Genomic DNA, 20,896 nt, shown 5'->3' on the forward strand with positions numbered 1-20,896 from the left:
GGGAATCTTTACTTTAAATTTCAACCTGATCGGATGCATGATATTAAATAATTCTGGTCTGACAGCCAGAATTATTTAATATTTTGAATTTGGGTTCAAGGATTTAAATCAAACTTGGTAGCAGTATGTACTGTATAATGATGTAATAATGTGGGTGAAGGCATATCTGTCGACGTCGTGACGTCAAAGTGCCATTACAGTTTGAAACTACTAAGGCATCGTTATAATAATTTGCAACTGCTGGTCAGACAAAATGCTAAAGTTTTTGTTATTTTCTATTTTTCAGGAAGGGGAAAAAGAGCAAACAAAAAGGTATTTGCTTTTTATTTTATTTTATTTTATTTTATTTAATTTAATCTGCTCTCCAGTGCCTTCAGAAAGTATTCACACCCCATTTGCCTGTATTTGGCCTCATTCATTCTCCCCTCTATCTGAACAAGTCTCCCAATCCCTGCCACTGTAAAGCATTCCCATAGCACGATGCTGCCACCACCATGCTTCATGGTAGGGATGGTGTTGGATGGGTGATGAGCTGTGCTCAGTTTCCGTCAGACGTCGCGCTTTATATTAAGGCCAAAGAGTTCAACAATTTTCGTCTCGTCAGACTACAGAATATTTTGCCTCATGCTCTCAGTCTTTCACATGCCTTTTTGTAAACTCCAAGCATGTCGTTTTCTCAGGTGCCTTTTTCTCAGGAGTGGCTTCCGTCTAGCTACTTTCCTGACCAAGGTCCTTACAAGGTTACTCAATTTGGTCATACGACCAGCTCTCGGAAGAGTCTGGTTGTTCCATATTCTTTCCATTTCCTAATGATGGAGCTCACTGTGCTCTTGGGAACTTTCAACACTCTAGAAATTGTTTTATACCCTTCCACAGATCTGTACCTCCTCACAATTCTATCTTGGAGTTCTATGAACAGTTCCTTGGACTACATGCTGGAGTTTCTGCTCTGACATGCACTGTAAACTGTGGGACCTTATTTTGAAAGGTGTTTCTTTCTAAATCACCTCCAATCAATTGAATTGGCCACAGGTGGACTCCAATCAAGTTGTCGACTGTCGAGACAACTCAAGGATGATCATTTGAAATTGGATGTACCTGAGCTCAATTTGGCATGTCTTAGCAAACGGGTTCAATACTTATTGACTCAAAATATTTCAGCTTTTAATTTTTAATTAATTTGTAAAAACATCTCCAAAAAAACAAACAAACCCAATTCCACTGACATTATGGGATATGATTTGTGGATCAGTGACAAAAAAATCTCAATTTAATCCGTTTTAAATTCAGGCTGCACCACAACAAAATATGAAAAAGTCAAGGGGTGTGAATATGCTCTGAAGGCACTGTGTAAACTTTATTGAATACATTGTTCTCCTGGTCCTCTTTTTTCCTATGTTAAAAGCTTACCGTAAGTACAGTAATATACAGTAGATTTGTTTCCCGTTTCCACAGCTGATGAAACATAGCCCAAGAGCCCACAAAGGTTTATTTGTGTTTTTTTGGCCAAAAGGTCTGAGAGTTTCGAGAGTGAAAATGTCTGTAGAATTCGAATATGCTGGTCTGATAAAAATCCCCTCGGACAGTTTTCCACAAATCACGTTTTTATAGGGGTAACCTATAATTTCCCATGAATGCATTTCGTTTTGTAAACGTTCCGAACAAACTTTATAAGTAATTAATTTCGACTCAAGCCCAATAGCTACACCCAAAAATGAGATATCATGCTAAAGCTTATCATTGGCTGGATTCTATGAACTATTCTGTTTCTCAATTTGACTTCAAAAAAGTTGGATTAGCCTGATTGCCATGATTAACCCCAATTTTATACCGGCACGTTTTATCATCTTATATATTTTGTGTATTTTTTCCAATCCTGAAGTTTTCAAGAGGATTATTTTGAAGAACTATCATTCCCCTTTCCTATGCAAAAACAATCATGCAAAACGTTTTTTTATTTTGCAGAGTAATGACTAAAAGAGTATACATGGGGTTACTTGTAAAATATCACAGTTTTCGAGATTTACACAATTCTCAAGCAAAGTGACTCATTGCAAATTATTATGTTTTGTATTGATTTAGTGTATATACTACCTCAATGCTCTTTGCAAGTGGAAAAGTTCTTGTCTGAGTAGTATACCCAGATAATTGGTTATTTGGTAGACTATTTTTAGTGAAATAGATGGTTGGACGTCAGTTTCATTTTTTGTTGCACAAATGTGACATACTCTAATTATAGCAGATGCACGTATAATATTCTATCTTCTGTTGACCAGACTACGATGTTTATGCATAATTCGCGTATTCCCTGTATAATGAATGTAGTTGGTGGTGGTAGAATAGCATTTTTTTTCTTTCAGGTTCACCAACAGCAAACAAAATGACATCAAAATGTACATGCATTCTCCATATTCACGGTAAAACTACCGAAGAAGTCAAACCTTTCGACGACAATACATGGCGGAAAGTGAATTATGTTCATGAAAAGAGACATTCCACAGTATATATATATATATACATACATATATATATATATATATATATATATATATATATATATATATATATATATATATATATATATACATACATATATGACCGTTTTTACAGCCATTTTTCCCTGCTGTGCAGGGGTTTGGCTTTTTCTTGAGGCAATGTTTTATGGCCGGATGCCCTTCCTGACGCCAACCCTGGTCGCCTCTTACGACACACAGGGATATGGTACACCTATTCTAACCGGGGCATACACCGGGGCCAGTACACTGGTACTCACTTCGCCGACCTTGGAAGGATGACAGGCTGAGTCAACCCCCTGGTGTTAATTCAGCAGCCAATGGGGCTTGAACTCAGGACCCTGGGATCCCAAGCCGCCACCCTAACCACTAAGCCAACACCAGGCTTAGACATTCCACAGTAAAAGACTCAAAGTATTTCATAATAAGCCTTCCTGCTGAATATGACCAGACAACTGGTTATCACAAACAGTGCTACAAAGATTTCACCGCACTGTCCATTGCAAATGTGGAACAAGATTCAGCTGGCCCATCACGATCACACATACTGCGTTCTGAAGTAGAACACACAGAGGCTAGTTCTCCAGGCATCTTTGAGAAAAAGTGCCTGTTCTGCATTTCCATCACCAAGTCACTTGGGAAAGGCAAGTGGGAAGTGTTGGGGACTTGTATGACTGACATGGGTGAGGAAAGCATAAAAGATGCAGCTGAACTTGCGCAAGATAACGTGATGCTTGCAAAGCTAGGAGGTCTCGACATGAAGGCAAAGGAAGTACGATATCACCACTCCTGCAGGAGAAATTGCATATATCATTGCCAAACCGCAGTACAGAAAGATGACGACATGATGTCTTCAAAGTTGGCCGCTCACAAAGCAGCATTCCAGGAACTCCAGAAGCATATCAATGTAACCTTGGTGTCAAATCGAAGAGCAGAATACCTGTCATCATTGCACGTGTGCTACCTCACCTTGCTTGGAGACGATGAGACGACATATCCCGCTAGAAGCTTCGCTGACAAGATCCTGAAAACATATCCAAATGAACTGACCAGTCATTGTGTAAGTTGCAAGATGGGGACAATCATACATAATGCTTACCTTGGTCAAGATGCCGCAATCAGGCATGCTAATTTTGATGATCATGCAGTACAAGAAGCTGCATTCTACCTTCGGTCCCTGATATTGAAGGTTCAAAGCTCACAGGATGACTTTCCAAGGCCAATCACTACGGAAGCGTTGGAAGTAGGACAGGCAGACCCTCCTGATGCTGTCCTTGAGTTCTTCAGGGTGCTGCACACAGGATCAAACAAGCCGCCTTGGGACAAACGCATTAAGAGACTGGTGAAATCTGTGTCCGATGATGTGTTGTACGTCACAACTAGGGCCTGAATAAAACCAGGGAAACACCTCTGCGTGGAACTCGCTTTAAAAAGTATGACAGGAAGCCGGAAAGTTGTTGAGATTTTGAACCGATTTGGACAGAGTGTAGGCTATCACACAGCCGAGGCCCTCGAGACCAAATTAGCCACTGACATCTCTGGTCGTAAATGTACCACACCCGATGGAATCACCAAAATGTTCGGACTTTGCACCAGTTTAGCATGAGACAATTACGATGAGCTTATGGAAACACTGTCAGGCAGCAGAACCTTGCACGAATACTGTAGGTATCTGCTATCAGAATGAGCCTAACATGACACTGGACGAGTCACCCGAAGAACCTACCTCCCAGCGACAGCGAACATCAGTGGACACTGCTGGGACACAGAGTTATAGTTCGAAACGAGTATTCCACCTAAAGGAACACACTTTGGAACCATATCGCAAGAAACCTAAGATGACAGTCTTTCAGTCTGCAGTCAAAAGCATACCAAGACCACCGCATCTCACTGACATGGAATATAGAGATATATTCTGGATGATGAGCATCGCACTGTGCAAAACACCATTCTGGACAGAGTGGAACTTGCTTGTCACAGAAGATCCACTCCCCAGACAGAGAATTGCCTACATGGAGAACTTGAATCTCCCTCCGACTCGGCTAGACGTAGTGGCAGAAACGCTACGATATCTCAGCGAATTGCTCAGGAATGTAGAGAGGACTTCGTCGTGGTCCACTATGACTTAGCTATAGCTAAACCAGCTCTACAAATCCAAGCTGCTGAGGATCCTATGTATAACAAAGTCTTCACCTGCATTGGACCCTTTCACATTGAACTTGCATATTTTGGTGCTCTGGGACACTTCCTCGATTGCTCTGGTGGCTCACAGATACTCACAGAAACAGGTGTTCTTGCTCCGGGGTCGCTGAATGGATTTCTACGAGGAAAACACTTTAACCTAACTTTAACCTAACCTAATTTAATAACCTAACTAAAAGAAATCGTAACGCATGCTTTTGATCCTCCCACTCGACAAAAGGAAGGGGAATCTGACGACACACATACTTAACGGAATAACTGACTTTTGGGACCTGAATGTTGAGTGCTCATGGTTTCCAGATCCACAACAATATTGTTGCGGATTCGCGCCCGCCGGCGTGCTGACGGCCACGTAACTCGAATCGCGGCACGTCGCCCACCGGACGGACAATCCAGTCGTGACCCTCTCGGACTAACGCCGGGAACCAGTCACGGGTGGACCTTTCGGTCTCACCGCGATCGAGCCAATCAGCCCCCGCGTGGGATAGGGTTGCTCGCCGTATTCGACCTACCTAAGTACCCACGCGGAGGGTAGACCGGGCGATCGCACCTCGCCGCAGGTCGACTTTGGACACTGGCCACTTAAGCGACCCGTTCCGTACTATCAGAATAACCGAGCGGTGTTATCGTCGACCTCGACGGTTCGATTAATTATCGGGCGTATTCAGCCCACTACCAACCCTTTACGTGAAGCAAGATGGGGATTCAATAGAGGAAAAGACGAAGCGAAGCGGGAGAACAGTTCAATAATAAAGCACATTTATTCGCGGCACACGGGAAGCACACATATTCAATTCCACCAAAAGCACACAGAAAAGAAAAACACAATTCCATTTACACAAAAAGCAAATATAAAAGCGAAGACACAATGCAGAGCTAATACCGACTACCGAGCACACGGCAACACTTATACAATTCTACTTCACAGACGGCGCCGACAACACATACCCAAAACCAAGGAAAGAATACCCTCAAGGATGAGGCGGGCCTGAGGCCGAGACCGGGTCGCGCCTACCCGTCTGGTGATGAGACGCGGAGCGGCGATGGCGCCTCAACTCCGCGGGCCTCGCGGACAGTGTCTGGCAGGGGGTGGGAAAGGGGCCCCCTTGGTCGCACTATCTCAGCGCGGGGGGAAACAGGAGGGGGTTGCTGATGCTCGGGGTATAGAGGATCTTTATTATCCCTGGTGTGCGTCTCCACCTCGGCCAGGTCGCGCTGTCGGCCTCCCTCGGGTGCAGCTCCCTGCACGACGCGAGCACCCCCTCGTCTGGTGTCGCCGCCTTTCCACAGCTCGTCCCCTCCGTTCCGACTCCAACGCACACGACGAGCAGCTCCACCGCCCGCGAAGTCTTGACCCTCTGCTTCCGACTCTCCTACTCTCCGCCTCTGGACTCTCCGACTCTCGACTCTCTGACTGACGAACACGGTCCTTTTATCCCCCCGTAGCTTCGCCTTTGACCCCCTCCCTTTGACCTTTCACCTCGCTCCCCATTGGCCCGAGAAAAAGTGGGCGTGAAGGCTTTTTGATCCACAAATTTGCATATATCGATCGTCCTGGAGGCGGGGCCAAATCGCCCCTCGCTCACCGATTGGACGGCAAAAAGTGGGCGTGTGTCGTTTTTGATCCGTTTTTGAAGCACAAAATCCGTGATTTTGTACACGCTGTTCGGCGCGCGCCCTGCACGAGTCCAACACCGGTACCCACAGGCGGCGCAAGAACGGTGGCGATGCGACGGCTGCGAGGTGTGACGTGAAGGTCGTGGCGGTTGTGGTGAAGCGGCGTTGTGGTTGGTGGTTGATGTTGTGATTGTGGTGGTAATCATGGCGGTTGGTCCAAAATAAAGATAGTAAAAGAAAAACGGCTATCCTGAAGAGTCGCAGCACGCATAAATGACATGTATTCCCACTAGACAACGGGTTTGGGCCTAACTACACATGTACTTACCGAGATACCTCACCTAAGGGACCTGAATGGTGGTTTGCGAATTTGGTAACCACAACAATATTATACTAACAACACATTTTGTATATTTATAATTGCAGATGCAAGCGGCTTCATCCTCTCCTAGCGACAGCTTTCCAAGTTCTCCACTTCCAGAAGTTTCTTGAAGACGCTTGTCCATTACCTGAAACCTTTCTGACTGCAGTAGTATCTTCCAGATGAGATCTGACCTCTGATGCATTCCATGAGATAGAAGTAAGCAACGACTACACCATAGTCAAGAAGAAGTATACAGAGTACACGGCACTGACCCTCAGCAGTCATCATGGGAACACAGCTAAGTTTTGGATGTTTTACATCGAACTAGTCCACATCTTCTTGCGATTCAGTCGAGCGTATAGAACAAATGACCTGCAACTCTTCATTTTCTCCTTGGGCCAAATTTGTCCCATCTTCTTTGCTGGGAATCCTCCCAACTACGCTCGATAGCTGGTTCGTTGTTATCACAATCTGATGAACCTGGACAACACACATCCTGGTGTTCGAGAAGCCTGAGAAAATGGAGCTTTATCTGTGAGAAGAACCAACAAATCATTCTCGCGAACACAAGTCGACATCACCCTCAAGCAGACAGTGAATGCTGATGCTGCATCAAGGCTGACAGGAATCACTTCGTTCAGTCAGTCCGACAGTGCGAGACAGCAGTGGATAGTCACTTGAGCTGCCAGAAGTTGTATTGCTGGAAGCCTCCTCGACAAAGCTGGCTTGAAATTGAAGGAAGACGTCTCCAAATCGTTGAAACCATATCGAGTTACCCGAGACAATAATGATCTCTCGAAGCTGCTTGACGCAATCAAGAATACAATGAACCCGCTTGATCAGAACACGAATGAAACCCTCCACTGCATCACGACTGGCGCCAGTGTACCAAATGATATCAAGGAAGATCTCTTGGGGTTTCAAGTGAAAGGCCAGGAGTTGTGTGATAATTTCACAGCAGAGAGCTTCAACGATCAAGCTCGCTTCGACAAACCAATCAGCAGACGGAAGATCAAGAACTTTGCGAGTGCTGCTGGAAGAAAAAAACATCACCACCAAGGACCAGAAGGTAGTCGAACTTCAAGGGACCAGAGACCTGTTTGGAAGGCTACTCTACATCAGTCCGTTGGAAAGGACAGATATTGAGAAAGTCTTTCATTAACCACTGACTCCAATTCCACTCATCCTGGTGCACATGGATGGTAGCATCAACAAAACTGACAAGTCAAAGCTTCTGCACAAGCTGGAGGGAATGGTTGAAAGTGAGAAACCAGGAGATATTGACGTCACATTAGTCGATGCGATGTTCCTGCTCCACACATTGCTGAATCTCCCTCCCACATTTGGTGGGGTAGCTGAAGTAATCCTCCGACGGTTGTGCGAGATGTCACCACACACTGATCTTGTTTGTGATACGTACATCACTCCGAGTATCAAAGTGGCTGAGCGAAACAGACGAGGGTCAGAAGAAATGACGTTTGCTGTGACAGGTCCTGAACAGAAGCGGCCTCAGAATTGGCAAACAGCTCTTCAGTCATGTTCCTTCAAAACAGGATTCCTTCGCTTCCTTGCAAACGAATGGAAGAACAACAGATATGCTAGCATCCTGAAGGATCACATTGTGGTCATGGGTCTGGATGGTGTCTGCTTCACGTTCAGAGAAAACAGAGGGAGTGTATTCAGAGAAGACACAGAGGCATTGAACTGCCAACATGAAGAAAATGACACTCGACTTGTGTTTCATCTTGATCATATCATGCAAGTATCACCAGCCGCAACGATGAGGGTCAGAAGCAATGACACGGACGTCCTCGTGGTTCTGTTGTGCTGCGCAGGTGCCGCACACGACTGCCTAAACGTATGGATGGATGTTGGACTCAGCAGTCACAACACCAGGCGATACATCAGTATTCCCAAACTGGTTGATGAATTGCAGTCTACTGGACTTCATGCATTTACTGGTACTGACTTCACAGCATCCTTCATGAACAAAGGAAAACAGAGACCCCTTGACATCATGATGAAACACGAAAGTTCATCTCAGCATTTGCCATGCTAGGGGAGCACCACAATGTGCCTGATGAAACAGTTTCGACAATTGAGCATTTTGTATGCTTGCTGTATGGGAAACACAACTTGCTCAGCGTTGACACTGCCCGCTATGTTATGTTTCAACACACATATGCACCAAGACAACGGGGGGATCCACTGGAGAAGATCAAGGGTGTAAACCCAAGCAGCATGCCGCCTTGTCGATCCGTTCTGATCAAGAAAATGAACAGAGCAAATTATGTTGCCTCTCTGTGGAAGAAAGCTGCACGTTAAGATCCATCTAGCTTATGTGGCCAGCTGTGCCAACACGGATGGATCCTGGTTGATGGAAGCTACGCAATCGATTGGTTTTAATGGTGATCAGATGCCACGCCATATCAGCCAGATCCTCAGTAAAAAGGAATCCGTCATCGAATCAGAGGACGACGAGGATGTGGAAATGTTGCACGGAGAACTTTTGTATGGATCAGATGAATCAGACGTGGACGACGACGATGATTGGAGATGAGCAAAATGGAAAGCTCATTGTGATGACAGTTCAGATGCATTCATTGATTCATTATAAAACCGAAGATTACCAAGACACTTATCCAGATCTATAGGAACATATTGAACAAAACTCAATAGATTTGCATGCTCATTTTCCAAACTTCTCAACACATTGCTATTAATACACATGGATGACAATCATTTCATTTACTAGACGGATATATCTGATTATCATGATTATGTTGTTATACATTGTCAACAATTTTGTCATATTATGATAATGTCAATAAATCACTATATTGTAATTAAAACGTAACCTCGACTTATTTTACATTTACATGTATATTCCAAGAATCATCGGAAATTGCGATATTTTCCAAGTAACCCCATGTATACTCTTTTTTTTTTTTATTACTTTACAAAATATAAACCGTTTTGCGTGATTGTTTTTGCATAGGAAAGGGGAATGATAGTTCTTCAAAGTAGTACATTTGTTTTGTAAATAATCCTCTTGAAAACTTCAGGATTGGAAAAAAAATACACAAAAATATAAGATGATAAAACGTGCCGGTAAGTAAAATTGGGGTTAATCATTGAAATCGGGCTAATCAGAATCCGATTCCAAGCTATAGTTCATATCTAATTGAATTATAATCTTTATTTTGTTTTTAGGTCATCTCTGTCATCTCAGTAGAGATGACCTAATAATAACAGTCTCGAAGTCTGTCTGTCCGTCCGTCCGTCCGTCCACAATCAAACCGAGTGGAGACACATAACCAATAGTGGAATGGATAGAGGTCGATGAGACATGCGCAACGATATAACTTTCAAGGTCGTCCAAGGTCGAGGTCAACGTCACGAGGCTGTCAAAGTTGCGAAAATCGTTAATTTCAAATCGTATCTCCTCCCTCATTTATCAAGAGAGATCAAATGTTATTAGTGATTCAGATACTACGGACTATTATCGAGAACAACACGAGCCATTTTTTTTGAAATTGGCTCTCGTTCCGATTTTATAGCCCTTCAAACTTGGCTTTGAAACCCCGTATGGGCCGTTCATAAAGTACATACAAAAATAAAAGTATTAAATTAAGAACCGGAACTCTCCGAGACAAATATTACATTTGAAGCTTTTGTCAGATTTAACTAAAACAATGGAACACAAGTTTATATACACACTTACTTTCATTTATGACATTAACATTGTCCTGAATGTCAATTTGTACTTTTATTTTCATAAATGACGTGCTGTGATATTAAAAGAAAAAGGTAAATTACACCGCTAGAGACTGCATTGTCATGACTTACAAACATCGGTTCATCAGGAACTGCTGGCTTTGCAAGCGATTAGCGATGTATGAGGGGGGTGGATGGTTTAAAGCCCGCATACGGGCTGCGTATAGGGGTGGGTGGGTGGTCACTAGCCTGCATACAGAGGGGGGTGGGTGGTTTTGAAACCCGGAAGTAGAGCGTACGTACTTTATGAACTGCCCCTATTCCAGTCTGGCACAGAGTTACTTTCGACCTCTGGCAGAGATGACCGGCACTCCCTCTTGGGGGTATTTTTTTGGTGTTGTTTATTTTATTTGTTCCACTTATTTATTTAACTAACCATATTTGCTGACGTACAAGTCAATACTTTTTTTCTCCAGAAGTCCAGGCTTCAACTTGTACTCACAATCGATTTAACTATGTTTTAAGACATTGATTTGCACAAATGAAAAAAAAATTTGAAGAAGATTTATATTTCAGGTTACTGAATTCAACTCGCCAATTATTTTTGAGGTCAACACAGACCTAAAGGTCAAGAACTTAGGTGGCATTTCTAAAATCCTTAATTTTCATCCCATTGCCTTGAAATTTGGTGTGGATGTGGGGAGGAATGACAACAATGGGTGTGGGGAGGAATGGGTGGCAGTCGAGTATTCATGGAGTGGACAAGATGGATACAGAAGCGAACTCTCAGGAGGGAAAACCAGAAATTTGGAAGGAGAAGGGATTGAGGTGGTGGAGGGCGGGTGAGGGGGGAGGGGGGTTGCCGATAAGATCAGAAATCAAGCATTAATCCGCTCACCGTCGCCTGTGAAATTATCCAATCAATAGCGATCGTGCACTCACCAATTCCATTTGATCCATCCCTTTCAATCCTAATCACATGAATCCATCCTTACTATGTCATCTAAAAATATCTCCCGTAAAGTCACCCAACTCGTACACGGCAGATTTTAAGTTGGAAGTTGTTAAGTTCACTGACAAAAATGGCTGACTGCAATGTTGTTGTTCATTGAGGAAAAAAAAACGGTGCAGAATACCAAGAAAACCAAGAAGGCTAAAGTAGTGGCAAAGCTCGGTGGACAAACTCTGAGGCTAAGTTGGAGGACTATGTGCTTACTGCAATGTACTATAGGTCATTACTGACAATGATTTTGTATCTTGTTTTAAATATCATACCTCTGTATGATCCCAAACATGTTGAAAAACTGTTTACATTCCTAATGTATCCGAAAGGTTGTCCCACAAAGTACGTACATTGTGTTCCGGTGTATAAACCATAGCATTAACCACACCCCTGTTTTTCACTTTCAAAACAAACAAAGAAATAAAACTTTTCCGGTGTATTAACCACACCCATGTTTTTCACCCTCAAAATAAATGAATATATTGGTCATTTTATTTTCTGATCTAGATCTAAATACATTTGTACATTAATTTGTACGGAATAATGTGAACGAGGTATCAACATGCTTACTCCCATGTCCACTTAATTTTGTCTGACGGTCTTATTCTCATTTTGAAGAAGTTGAAGAGAGTGAGAGGATACCAAGAAGTTTTTATTTTTCTTTCTTATTTTTAAGAATACTAAAAGGGGATTTTTTTTTTGTTTTTGGAAAAGGGATTCATACCGGTATCATACATATTTCTTGTGGATTTAGTGGCCCTGAAAAGGGCCGCTTGAGTTTGATAAAGCTTTTCAGCGAATCCGAGGAAATCCTCGTCGATGACAGCATGTAACTCCATGTCCGAATCAGTATAGAGCAAGTCCCTGTCACTGTCATTTGCAGCCTCCTCCTTCCAAATTATGTCAGCCTCTGTGCCGTCCATGTTGTTGGAGATGCAGCATTTCAGAAATGCTCGCTTGATGATATCCGACATTATCTCCTCCCATGCCTAACCATCCAGAAGGTCGACCTTTCTCATCCTCCCGCTCTTGGTGTAGGTATTCTCCCCACTCATTATCCAGTTGGACCAGCAGCGACGTAGCCCATCCTTGAACTGCTTGTTGATGGACACATCGAGAAGCTTCAGGAGCGATGTCATCCCGCCTGGGATGATGATGAGATTGGTGTTGGTCTGCCATAGCAGCGCTTTGGTGTTGTCGGTCTTGTGACAAATTAACGCATCCAGGCCTAGTATACTCTGTCATCCGGAGAGACCGCTATCCGGCCGACTACTCCAGACCGTGCGCACACAGTCCTGGACCAGTCGCTCGTCTATCCGCCCCTTCTGCTATGCACGAACAATGATGCCGGCTGGAAACTTGTCTTTGGGCATTGTCTTCCTCTTCAACATGACAAATGCGGGAAGCTTGTCACCGTCTATGGTGCAGGCGAGCATGATGGTGAATCAGTCCTGAAAACTGAAACTGGGCAACCTCACCCTGCTGCACCCTTCTCTGAACCTGTATAAGGGAAATCAATTCATTGTTAACCTTAATTATACTAAAGATGTCGGTGTACAGTAAGGATATTGTTATGAATTTTGGTCCGCCTGGCGTGCGATCGGCCACGTAACTCGAATCGCGACCGCATCGCCCACCGGAACGGACAATTCAGTCGTGACCCTCCTTGGAACTACCACCAGGAGCTAGTCACGGGTGGGTCTTTCAACCACACCACAATCGTGCCAATCGGCCACCCGTGCAGGATAGGGTTGTTTGTCAAACTCGACCTACCTAAGTACCTGCACGAGTAGTTAACCGGGCGATCGTACCTCGCCGCTGGCCGGCCTAGGACACGAACCGCTTAAGTGGTCCGTTCCGTGCTTTAGTGATAACCGAGCGGTGTTATCGCCGGCCCCGACGGACATGATTATTTACCGGGTGCTTACACCCTTCCTACCAATTCCTTCCGTGATGCAAGATGAAACTTTCAAACAAGGGAAAGGACGCAACGAAACGGGGAACAGTTCAACAAGAACATTTATTGCACACTCAGACAAGCACGTATTTTACAGCCATACAGAAAATCATGCACGTATAACAGTGAAAGCAATGAAAGCAAGCAAAGGCAGAGTTACAACCGAATACGAGCAATGAGAATGTACATGCACAGTCACTTACACAGGTCTACTTTACAAGACGGCGCCAACACATGCACTTACACAAAAGCAAAGGAAAAAGCCACCCTCAAAGGCAAGGGTGGCGGACAGGTCCGTGGACCAAATGTGCGTGGAACCTGGATGAGCGGCCAGGTCCACGAGACCGAAGGGTCTTACCCGCGCCCTCGTGGCGCGATGGTGGGCAGGCCGCGATGTCAGCGTAGCTGAGCCTGGCTTCGTGCCCCTGGCGTGGCCGGTGAGCTCTCTCCGTCGATCGGCCCCCGTCTGCCTTAAGACTTCAGCTCCGAGCTCCGTCTCCCGACTCTGCCCCACCGACACTGCCGCACCGACACTGCCGCCGTCTGCCTCTTCGAGCTCCGTCCTGTTCTCTGACCCCTCCAGACTGCCGACACTTCCGACTCCAGACTGCCACTCTCCAGACCCGACTTGACTGCCCCGAGCTGCGTTGTGCTCGCGCTTATATAGGCCGGGGGAGGAGCGCATATGCAAATTTGTGGATCACAGCGGGTTCGGAGGTGGGGCTACACCACCTGATGCTACATCAGCCATTGGATGGAAGAAAAGTGGGCGTGAATCATTCTTAATCCGATTTCTCCTTTGAAAGGATCCTATTCACAACCCATGGCACGACGTTCGGTAGAAAGGCGAAGGTGGTGGGAGTTTGCTGTGGTGGTTTGGGAAGGGTGTTGGTGGTGGCAATTTGGTTGTTGGCAGGCATCGTTTGAGAGTGGGGGTGAGGCGATGTTTACTGGGTGGGGTTGTGGAGGTGAAGGGGGCGAAGGTGGTGGTGGCTTGTTGTCGTTGTTTGGGGGCGTTGGTGGTGGCGATTTGGTTGTTGTGGGATGATTGGTCCAAAATAACGACAGCAAAAGAAAAACGGCTATCTCAAAGGATCGCAGCCCTGTGAACACGGAAATTCCCTCTAAACAACGGTGGGGAAATCTAACTACACAATTACTTATCGTCATAACTGATCTAAGGTCCTTTATGGTGGTCTGCGAATTTCCACAGCCGTAACAATATAAAGGTTTTGAAATTAACCCCAAAGCCATATGCTTCGAGAACACGCCACAAGAAAACATGATCAATATTGTCAAAAGCTTTTTCCAATTCCAGAAAAAAAATTCCAAAGTCATTTTGATCATGGCAAGCGTCCATTAAAACCAAACCAAAAAAATGTAAATGGAACGACTGGGGATACAGAAGGTCTGATCATGTAGGAGAGATCACCAATGAAGTTCTTCAATCGATTTGCCATTGCTTTTGAGAAGAGTTTTTAGTCAGTGTTTGGTATTGAGACCGGTCGCCAATTTTTAATCTGCCAGAGATCGCCTGACTTTGGGAGGAGAGTCACCACTGCTCTCCGGAGACTTGAAGGCATTATACAAGATCGCAACGATTCCTGGATAACATTCAAGAGTTCTCGACTCACCCATCCCATCCATTGGGACCATACGCGATGCAGAGCGTTGGTGCTGCCGAAGCAGTCTCGACCCACAAGGCCCCAAAATTCCAGTAAAATTCAGCTGGTATGCCATCAATTCCGAGTGCCTTTCCAGAGTCCATTTCACCCAGGGCTTGTTCGAGTTCAGCAATGGTTAACGGCACCTCCAGCTCCAGACGTTGAGTCTTGGTCAGGGATGGGAGATGGGAGGTGAAGAGCTTTATTTTTTCCTCACGTGCATGTTTTTGAAAATAGTTCTGAATTGAACTTTCGAATGGTATTTTTTTTACCTCATCAGAATTTGTATTTCAGTTCTCACTGGGGTCCAGAACTGATAAAATAAGCAGAGTTGGTTTCGGATTCAAGGTGGAGAAAGGATTTACTCGGGCTATCTGATACTTTTATATTTTGTATTCTCAGCCTAACTAATAATCCAGCAGCCTTTTCCTGCAATAGTTCCCTAAGCTCAGTCCTCCTTTGGAGGAGTAATTTTTAGTATGCCTTATTCTCTTGTTTTGCCAATTTGTTCTCCAGTTGTAGAATTTCGGTTTCTCACCGAACCAATGTGACTTTCATGAGTCATATATGATTTAAACTATTGACAAAACAGCCATATATAGGTTTTCAGATTGTCCCATCATACATTACTGGATGCAAAAAGGGCTTTTTTTCAGATAACATTATCCAGAGATTGCGAAAAGCTTCCTTAAAAAGGGTATCATCCAGAAGACTTGTATCAAATTTCCAACAGGCACGCTTACATTTGAATTGGGGACAGGATAGGCCAACAGTGACCATGTGGTGGTCAGAGAAGATGGAGGGGAAAATATTTGAGGAGGCTACAACATTCTCAAAATATGGGGTGATGTACCATAAATCAAATCTTGCTCAGGACACTTGACCATTGGAGCATCGACACCATGTGTACTGTTGGTCATTTGGGTGCGTTAAACGCCACACATCAAGGAAACCCACAACGGAAAGGAAATTGCAGAAGTCACCATGGGCTTTGGGATGTGGTTCTGATGAATTTCTGTCCAATTTGGGCTCAAACGTAAAATTAAAGTCACCCCCCATGCATATGCACTGATTGAAATCGAACAATTTAAAATGGTTTACCACTACAGATAAGAAAGTTTTACGGTCAGAAATCTCACTTGGTGCATGCACTGCACATTAAAAATAATAAACTTTAGATTATTAATCACCAGTTCCAGGGAACTAAAATGTTCCTTTATCACATCCTGAAAGAGGCAAGATTCAGCTGCAAGCCCTGGCTTTAACAACAACAACAACAAAAAACACTCCAGCAGATAGGAAAGACATGTTCCTGAAGAAACATTTACCTTTTAAAAATGCTGCACCAGTCATGGTCAACCTTATCAGTGATGATGAGTTCCCTGCAGGAAGGTCACATCAACTTGCTTCCCCAAGAATAATTTTTTTAACTTGGATCTGGTGGTTGTGGTTAGTACCACCACCGTTTATATTACGTGTTTGCAAGAGTGAGTGTTTTCATTATTACCTCTGCCACCGAAGGTGAAGGAGGTTATGTTTTCACCCCTTTCTGTCTGTTTGTTTTTGTTTCTGTTTGTTTGTTTGTGTACAGAATATCTCAAAAAGTTGTGGATGGATCCAGATGAAATTTTGTCGACAGGTTCGGTGCGTGACGAAGACGAACTGATGACATTTTGGTGAAGATCCATATCCGGCTTCTAGAATTTCCCAAGTGATTTTTCACCATTGAGAGATAGGGCCAAAAACGATATTTAGCACAATATTTCAAAAAATTGTGGACGGTTTTTGACGAAACTTGGTGGACAGGTTGGGTGTGTGTGGCAAGGACAAAGTGATTCGATTTTGGTGAAGATCTGGATACGATAGTTATTTCATTTTTAAAGTGATTCTTCACCATTGAGAGAGAGCCAAAAATGATATAGTACTGTATAGCATGATATTTCAAAAATGTATTGGGCCCGATATGTTCTCGTGGATCAGGCATTACATGGCGGAGTGGAGGTATCTGCTCTACCAAGTGCTCTTCTTGTTTGGTCGTAGATTTTGTCTGATGCTGAGATTACTCATCCTTGGCCTTTGTTATAACTTTCTTTAGTCGATGAAACTGATTTTGTGCGGTTTAGTTCTTCAGACTTTTTGGACGAGCTTTGCAGCCTGAGTATAGGGAGCTGAATCAGGAAAGTGATCAAAAATTACGTTTTCTTGCCTCAGTTTCATTAAGACTCGAGAAAACAAGGTGGGGAGGGATTTATGGCCGATCTACCATCGGTTGTGACAACAGTCATGTCCATCTCCTTTAGACATTGTTCCACAAGGGGTCTGGGTCTATACTCTCAGATATTTTTGTTTTAGGAACAAGCATGCCACAAGGTCCCCAGAGTGTTGGGTTTGGAAAACATCAGCACACTGCCCACCATTTTCCTCAAATGGGGTTACATCTTTGCTTCCACATTCCTGTGGCTTCATATTTACACTTTCATTTGCTGACTGGCCATCATTACCTTGGGCCACAGTTTGCTCAGTTTCACGTGCTTGGATTGATGGTGTATCTTTCACACACCCACAATCAGCTTTAGTTGCATCATCGACTTCGTCTTTGCGAGTAATGGATGCATACTGTTGTACAGTTTGAAACGCATTACTCTTCTCTGGAGGATCCGTTTCATTTGTTCGTTCAACGTTCTGCAAAGAGATTTCAGGAGAAACCTGAATAGTTTTCACAACGAAGGTCTCCAAATCGAGCACAACCTTTTTATCAGTGCCTGATGAGTCATCGGGAGTCCTTTGTTTACTAGTAGCTGATTCAAGTTCTGTATCCATGACAACGGTTTGTTGAGGAGGTGTAACATGGTTCATAGTTGAACTGCTGGTTTCCTTCTCATTGGGAACGTTAGTTGGTGGAGTTACGGGAATCTCTTTCTCATTAGGAATGTGAAATGGTAGAGGAGTGTTAAACTTCTCCTTACACCCTGCATAAGTGTGACCTGTTTTGTCACATCTGATGCACGAGGCTTTGGGACAAAAGCGTTTCAGATGTCCGAAAGCTCCGCACTGGAAACACGTTAAGGTGGCGGACGATGCATAGATCTGATAATTACTGTCCTCAAAATTGATTTTAAATGAGATGTTGAGTCCCGTATTGTCCACACGGTCTGGTCCTCTGGTGGACCGGATGATGCCGAGGCACCGCACGATGCCATGGGGCCGCACTGCAGACCTGTGGGGGTCAAATGCACTTTGATCAATTGACCAGTTATTACAAAGGAGAATAGGATGGTTTTTTTTGTTGTGTTTAGCAGTGACAGTGCGTGCCACCTACGGGTACTTTTGTCCTTGAACTAACACTGTGCAGTGCCTTCATGAAGTATTTACAACCCTTAACTTGTCACTTTTTTGGGGTTAGTGCCGAAATTTAAAATGCATGAAATAAAAAAAATTCTCACTGATCTTCACAAAATACCCCATAATGGCAAAGTGAAAACTTGTGTTTTTGAAATTTTTACAAATCAAAAATGAAAAGCTGAAATTTGTTGCATCAATTGTCTTGTGTCAATTAAAAATGAAAAGTCATGGTCACTCCCACAATCCTTCTGACCCAGTTGTTCTCACAAAACTGCAGCCTCTGTTGTCTCTCTGTCAATCCCACCATCTCCAGATCGCAAAGGTAGGCTGGCATTACACATGGAATCGCAACCTTCCCTTTCAATCTTCTTGATGTTGCAGACCCAGGATTGGGGGTGGGAACACCACGAGGAGGGAGGGCGGGCGGGGAGGGGGAAGCTACTGCGGATTCCCACCAGACTCTCCACAATCGCAGGCCATCACACGAATAACTCCGTGGGTTGCTAATCGACCGTGAACGCCAATAACTCGACCACGTGACTTAGGGTGCTCCGTCTAATGAATACCGGTTATCTAATTACCAGGGGACATGCCCTCAAACCAGATCACCTTACTGGATCAGATTCAGCCGAGAGTAACTGCCCAAGGACGTACCAGCGAGGAAAACATCATTGGGGGATAATGTCCCGGTTAAGCTTGGATACCAACCATGCTGGATCAATGAAGGCAATGATGAAAACGAGCTGGGAACATTTCTACACAAGCATTTATTTACAATTAAGCGAAGAAAGGTATGTGGCCCAATAAATGGGTTTATTATTATGTACAGCAGGGATAGCAGGGAATTTGTGAGGTGTGACAAAAGGCAAGCAATTACAAAAGCAGACACAGAGCAGACTTATACCGTTAGAACGTCTACAATCTTAACTTATGCTATGACAGGCACCATCACACACACACACACACACACACACACACACACACACACACACACACACACACACACGGAAGAGTAGATAGCCAGAAAGAAAGAGAGCTGATGAGGACTAACTGCCTCGCAATACCTGGTGCGGTCGGCCGACTAATACAACCCAGTGCATTTCAGGGGAGGTAGGAGGGGGAAATACTGGTGTCTAAGGTGTGGGAGTTGGAGGTGTGTTGTGCAATATGGGGGGGGGGGGTGCGGTGTCGTGCCACTGGAAGGGGTGCGGTGTCGTGCCAGAGGAAACTGTGATTGCAAATCAGCAATGGATGCTCTTTTGTGCGTCCAAAGAGGACGAGATAGAGGGGTGGAAAGAGAGAGAGAGAGGAGAGAAGATGCGTGAGGCAAAATATTCCTAGCCTAGTCGTGCATTGTTCTGTGAGTGTCGCGTGTACCTTCGTGGGACACTCCGCTTGGACGTTTCCACTTCAAGAGTCGGCGCGTTATCTCCTGCTTAGTGACTTTGCCGGGGCTCGTGGAAACGTGTGCTCCCCACTGGTCCCAGAAGAACGTCTGTCGAAGGCAGGCAGGCGAAGAAGAGGGCGACCGGCTTCGCCATCCGCCTTTTATAATCCCAGGGCGAAGGGTGGGGTGACGACCCGAAGTGACGTGCCGTGACCCGAATCGCGTTTCCCTATTGGGCCACAGCGGTCCTAGCCACACCCTGCCAGGCTCCTGGGGCTGGAAGCAGTCTCATTCGGCGCAACGCGGCCTGGAGCTCCATACCGAACTCCCGGACCGCTCTTCCCGTGACCCCCCCCCCCGCCCCGCTCCTCGTCACCCGTCCTGCTGTGCTCTGGCGACTGGACAAGGGTCGTATCAATCCCGCGTGCCCATTCAGGGCACCCCCGGAAAGATGCGGTTGGTGCTGCTAATGTTCTTGGCTTGTTCCTGCATCACAAGGTCCGAGTAAGCCGTACGGCACGCCTCTGTTTAGTGGCGAATTGTATCGATACTGAGGTATGAGGAGACGTGGGATAATTTTTGTCCCATTTGCGGGAGTTGTTGGTTGTCGAGGTGGTGAGCGAAGGGTGAGCAAGGTGAGATGCCGTTGTAAACTGGCACGCAGATTTGAATGAAAGGGCGCGCCATGCGTACGCCGGCAGCATCTTCGTTCTTGTGATTCTTTCACGGGTGGCTGCGCGGGTGCTGTTATTCATATTGTGTGTGTGTTTGCTTGCTTGCTTGATTTGATTTGTACCATTAATAAAAGGAAAGGGTTGGAATGTAAATCAGGATTGAATGGAAGATAGAGATATAATTAGACCTAGCTATAAGACCCACGCAACGCTCTTTGTTCCATTAACCCACCAGACATGAGGGGAAGATCTCAATGCACGAAGACTAATGAAATATCTGCCTGGGGATCACTGTATGTTGGGTGCCATTGCCTTAGAGGCATTTCGTTTTGCAGAACCACAACAATATATTTCTGTCTGCCATTACTCCTTCCACCCTCGTCTGTGCATTCACACCCATCTGAATCCTCCTTTGCACCTCTGCCTCGGACTTACTGTCCCCAATCACTGTTCCTC

The 20,896-nt window shown here is 44.8% G+C and overlaps 1 protein-coding gene across 6 annotated transcripts in view; it reads left to right on the plus strand.

Annotated features, from left to right (window-relative positions):
* The window catches only part of MORF4L1 (mortality factor 4 like 1), a 100,674-nt gene that overhangs the window by 29,533 nt on the left and 50,245 nt on the right, over positions 1-20,896 (plus strand). For all 6 annotated transcript variants that reach the window (XM_085874465.1, XM_085874466.1, XM_085874470.1 and 3 more), the window contains exon 5: positions 287-312. In XM_085874465.1, the coding sequence (XP_085730591.1) occupies positions 287-312 (26 nt within the window). The remainder of the gene's footprint in view (positions 1-286; positions 313-20,896) is intronic.

This window comes from Eptatretus burgeri, chromosome 3 (genome assembly GCF_056783735.1).
Source record: "Eptatretus burgeri isolate ZD-2024b chromosome 3, Ebu_testis_v1, whole genome shotgun sequence".
Taxonomy (NCBI): domain Eukaryota; kingdom Metazoa; phylum Chordata; class Myxini; order Myxiniformes; family Myxinidae; genus Eptatretus; species Eptatretus burgeri.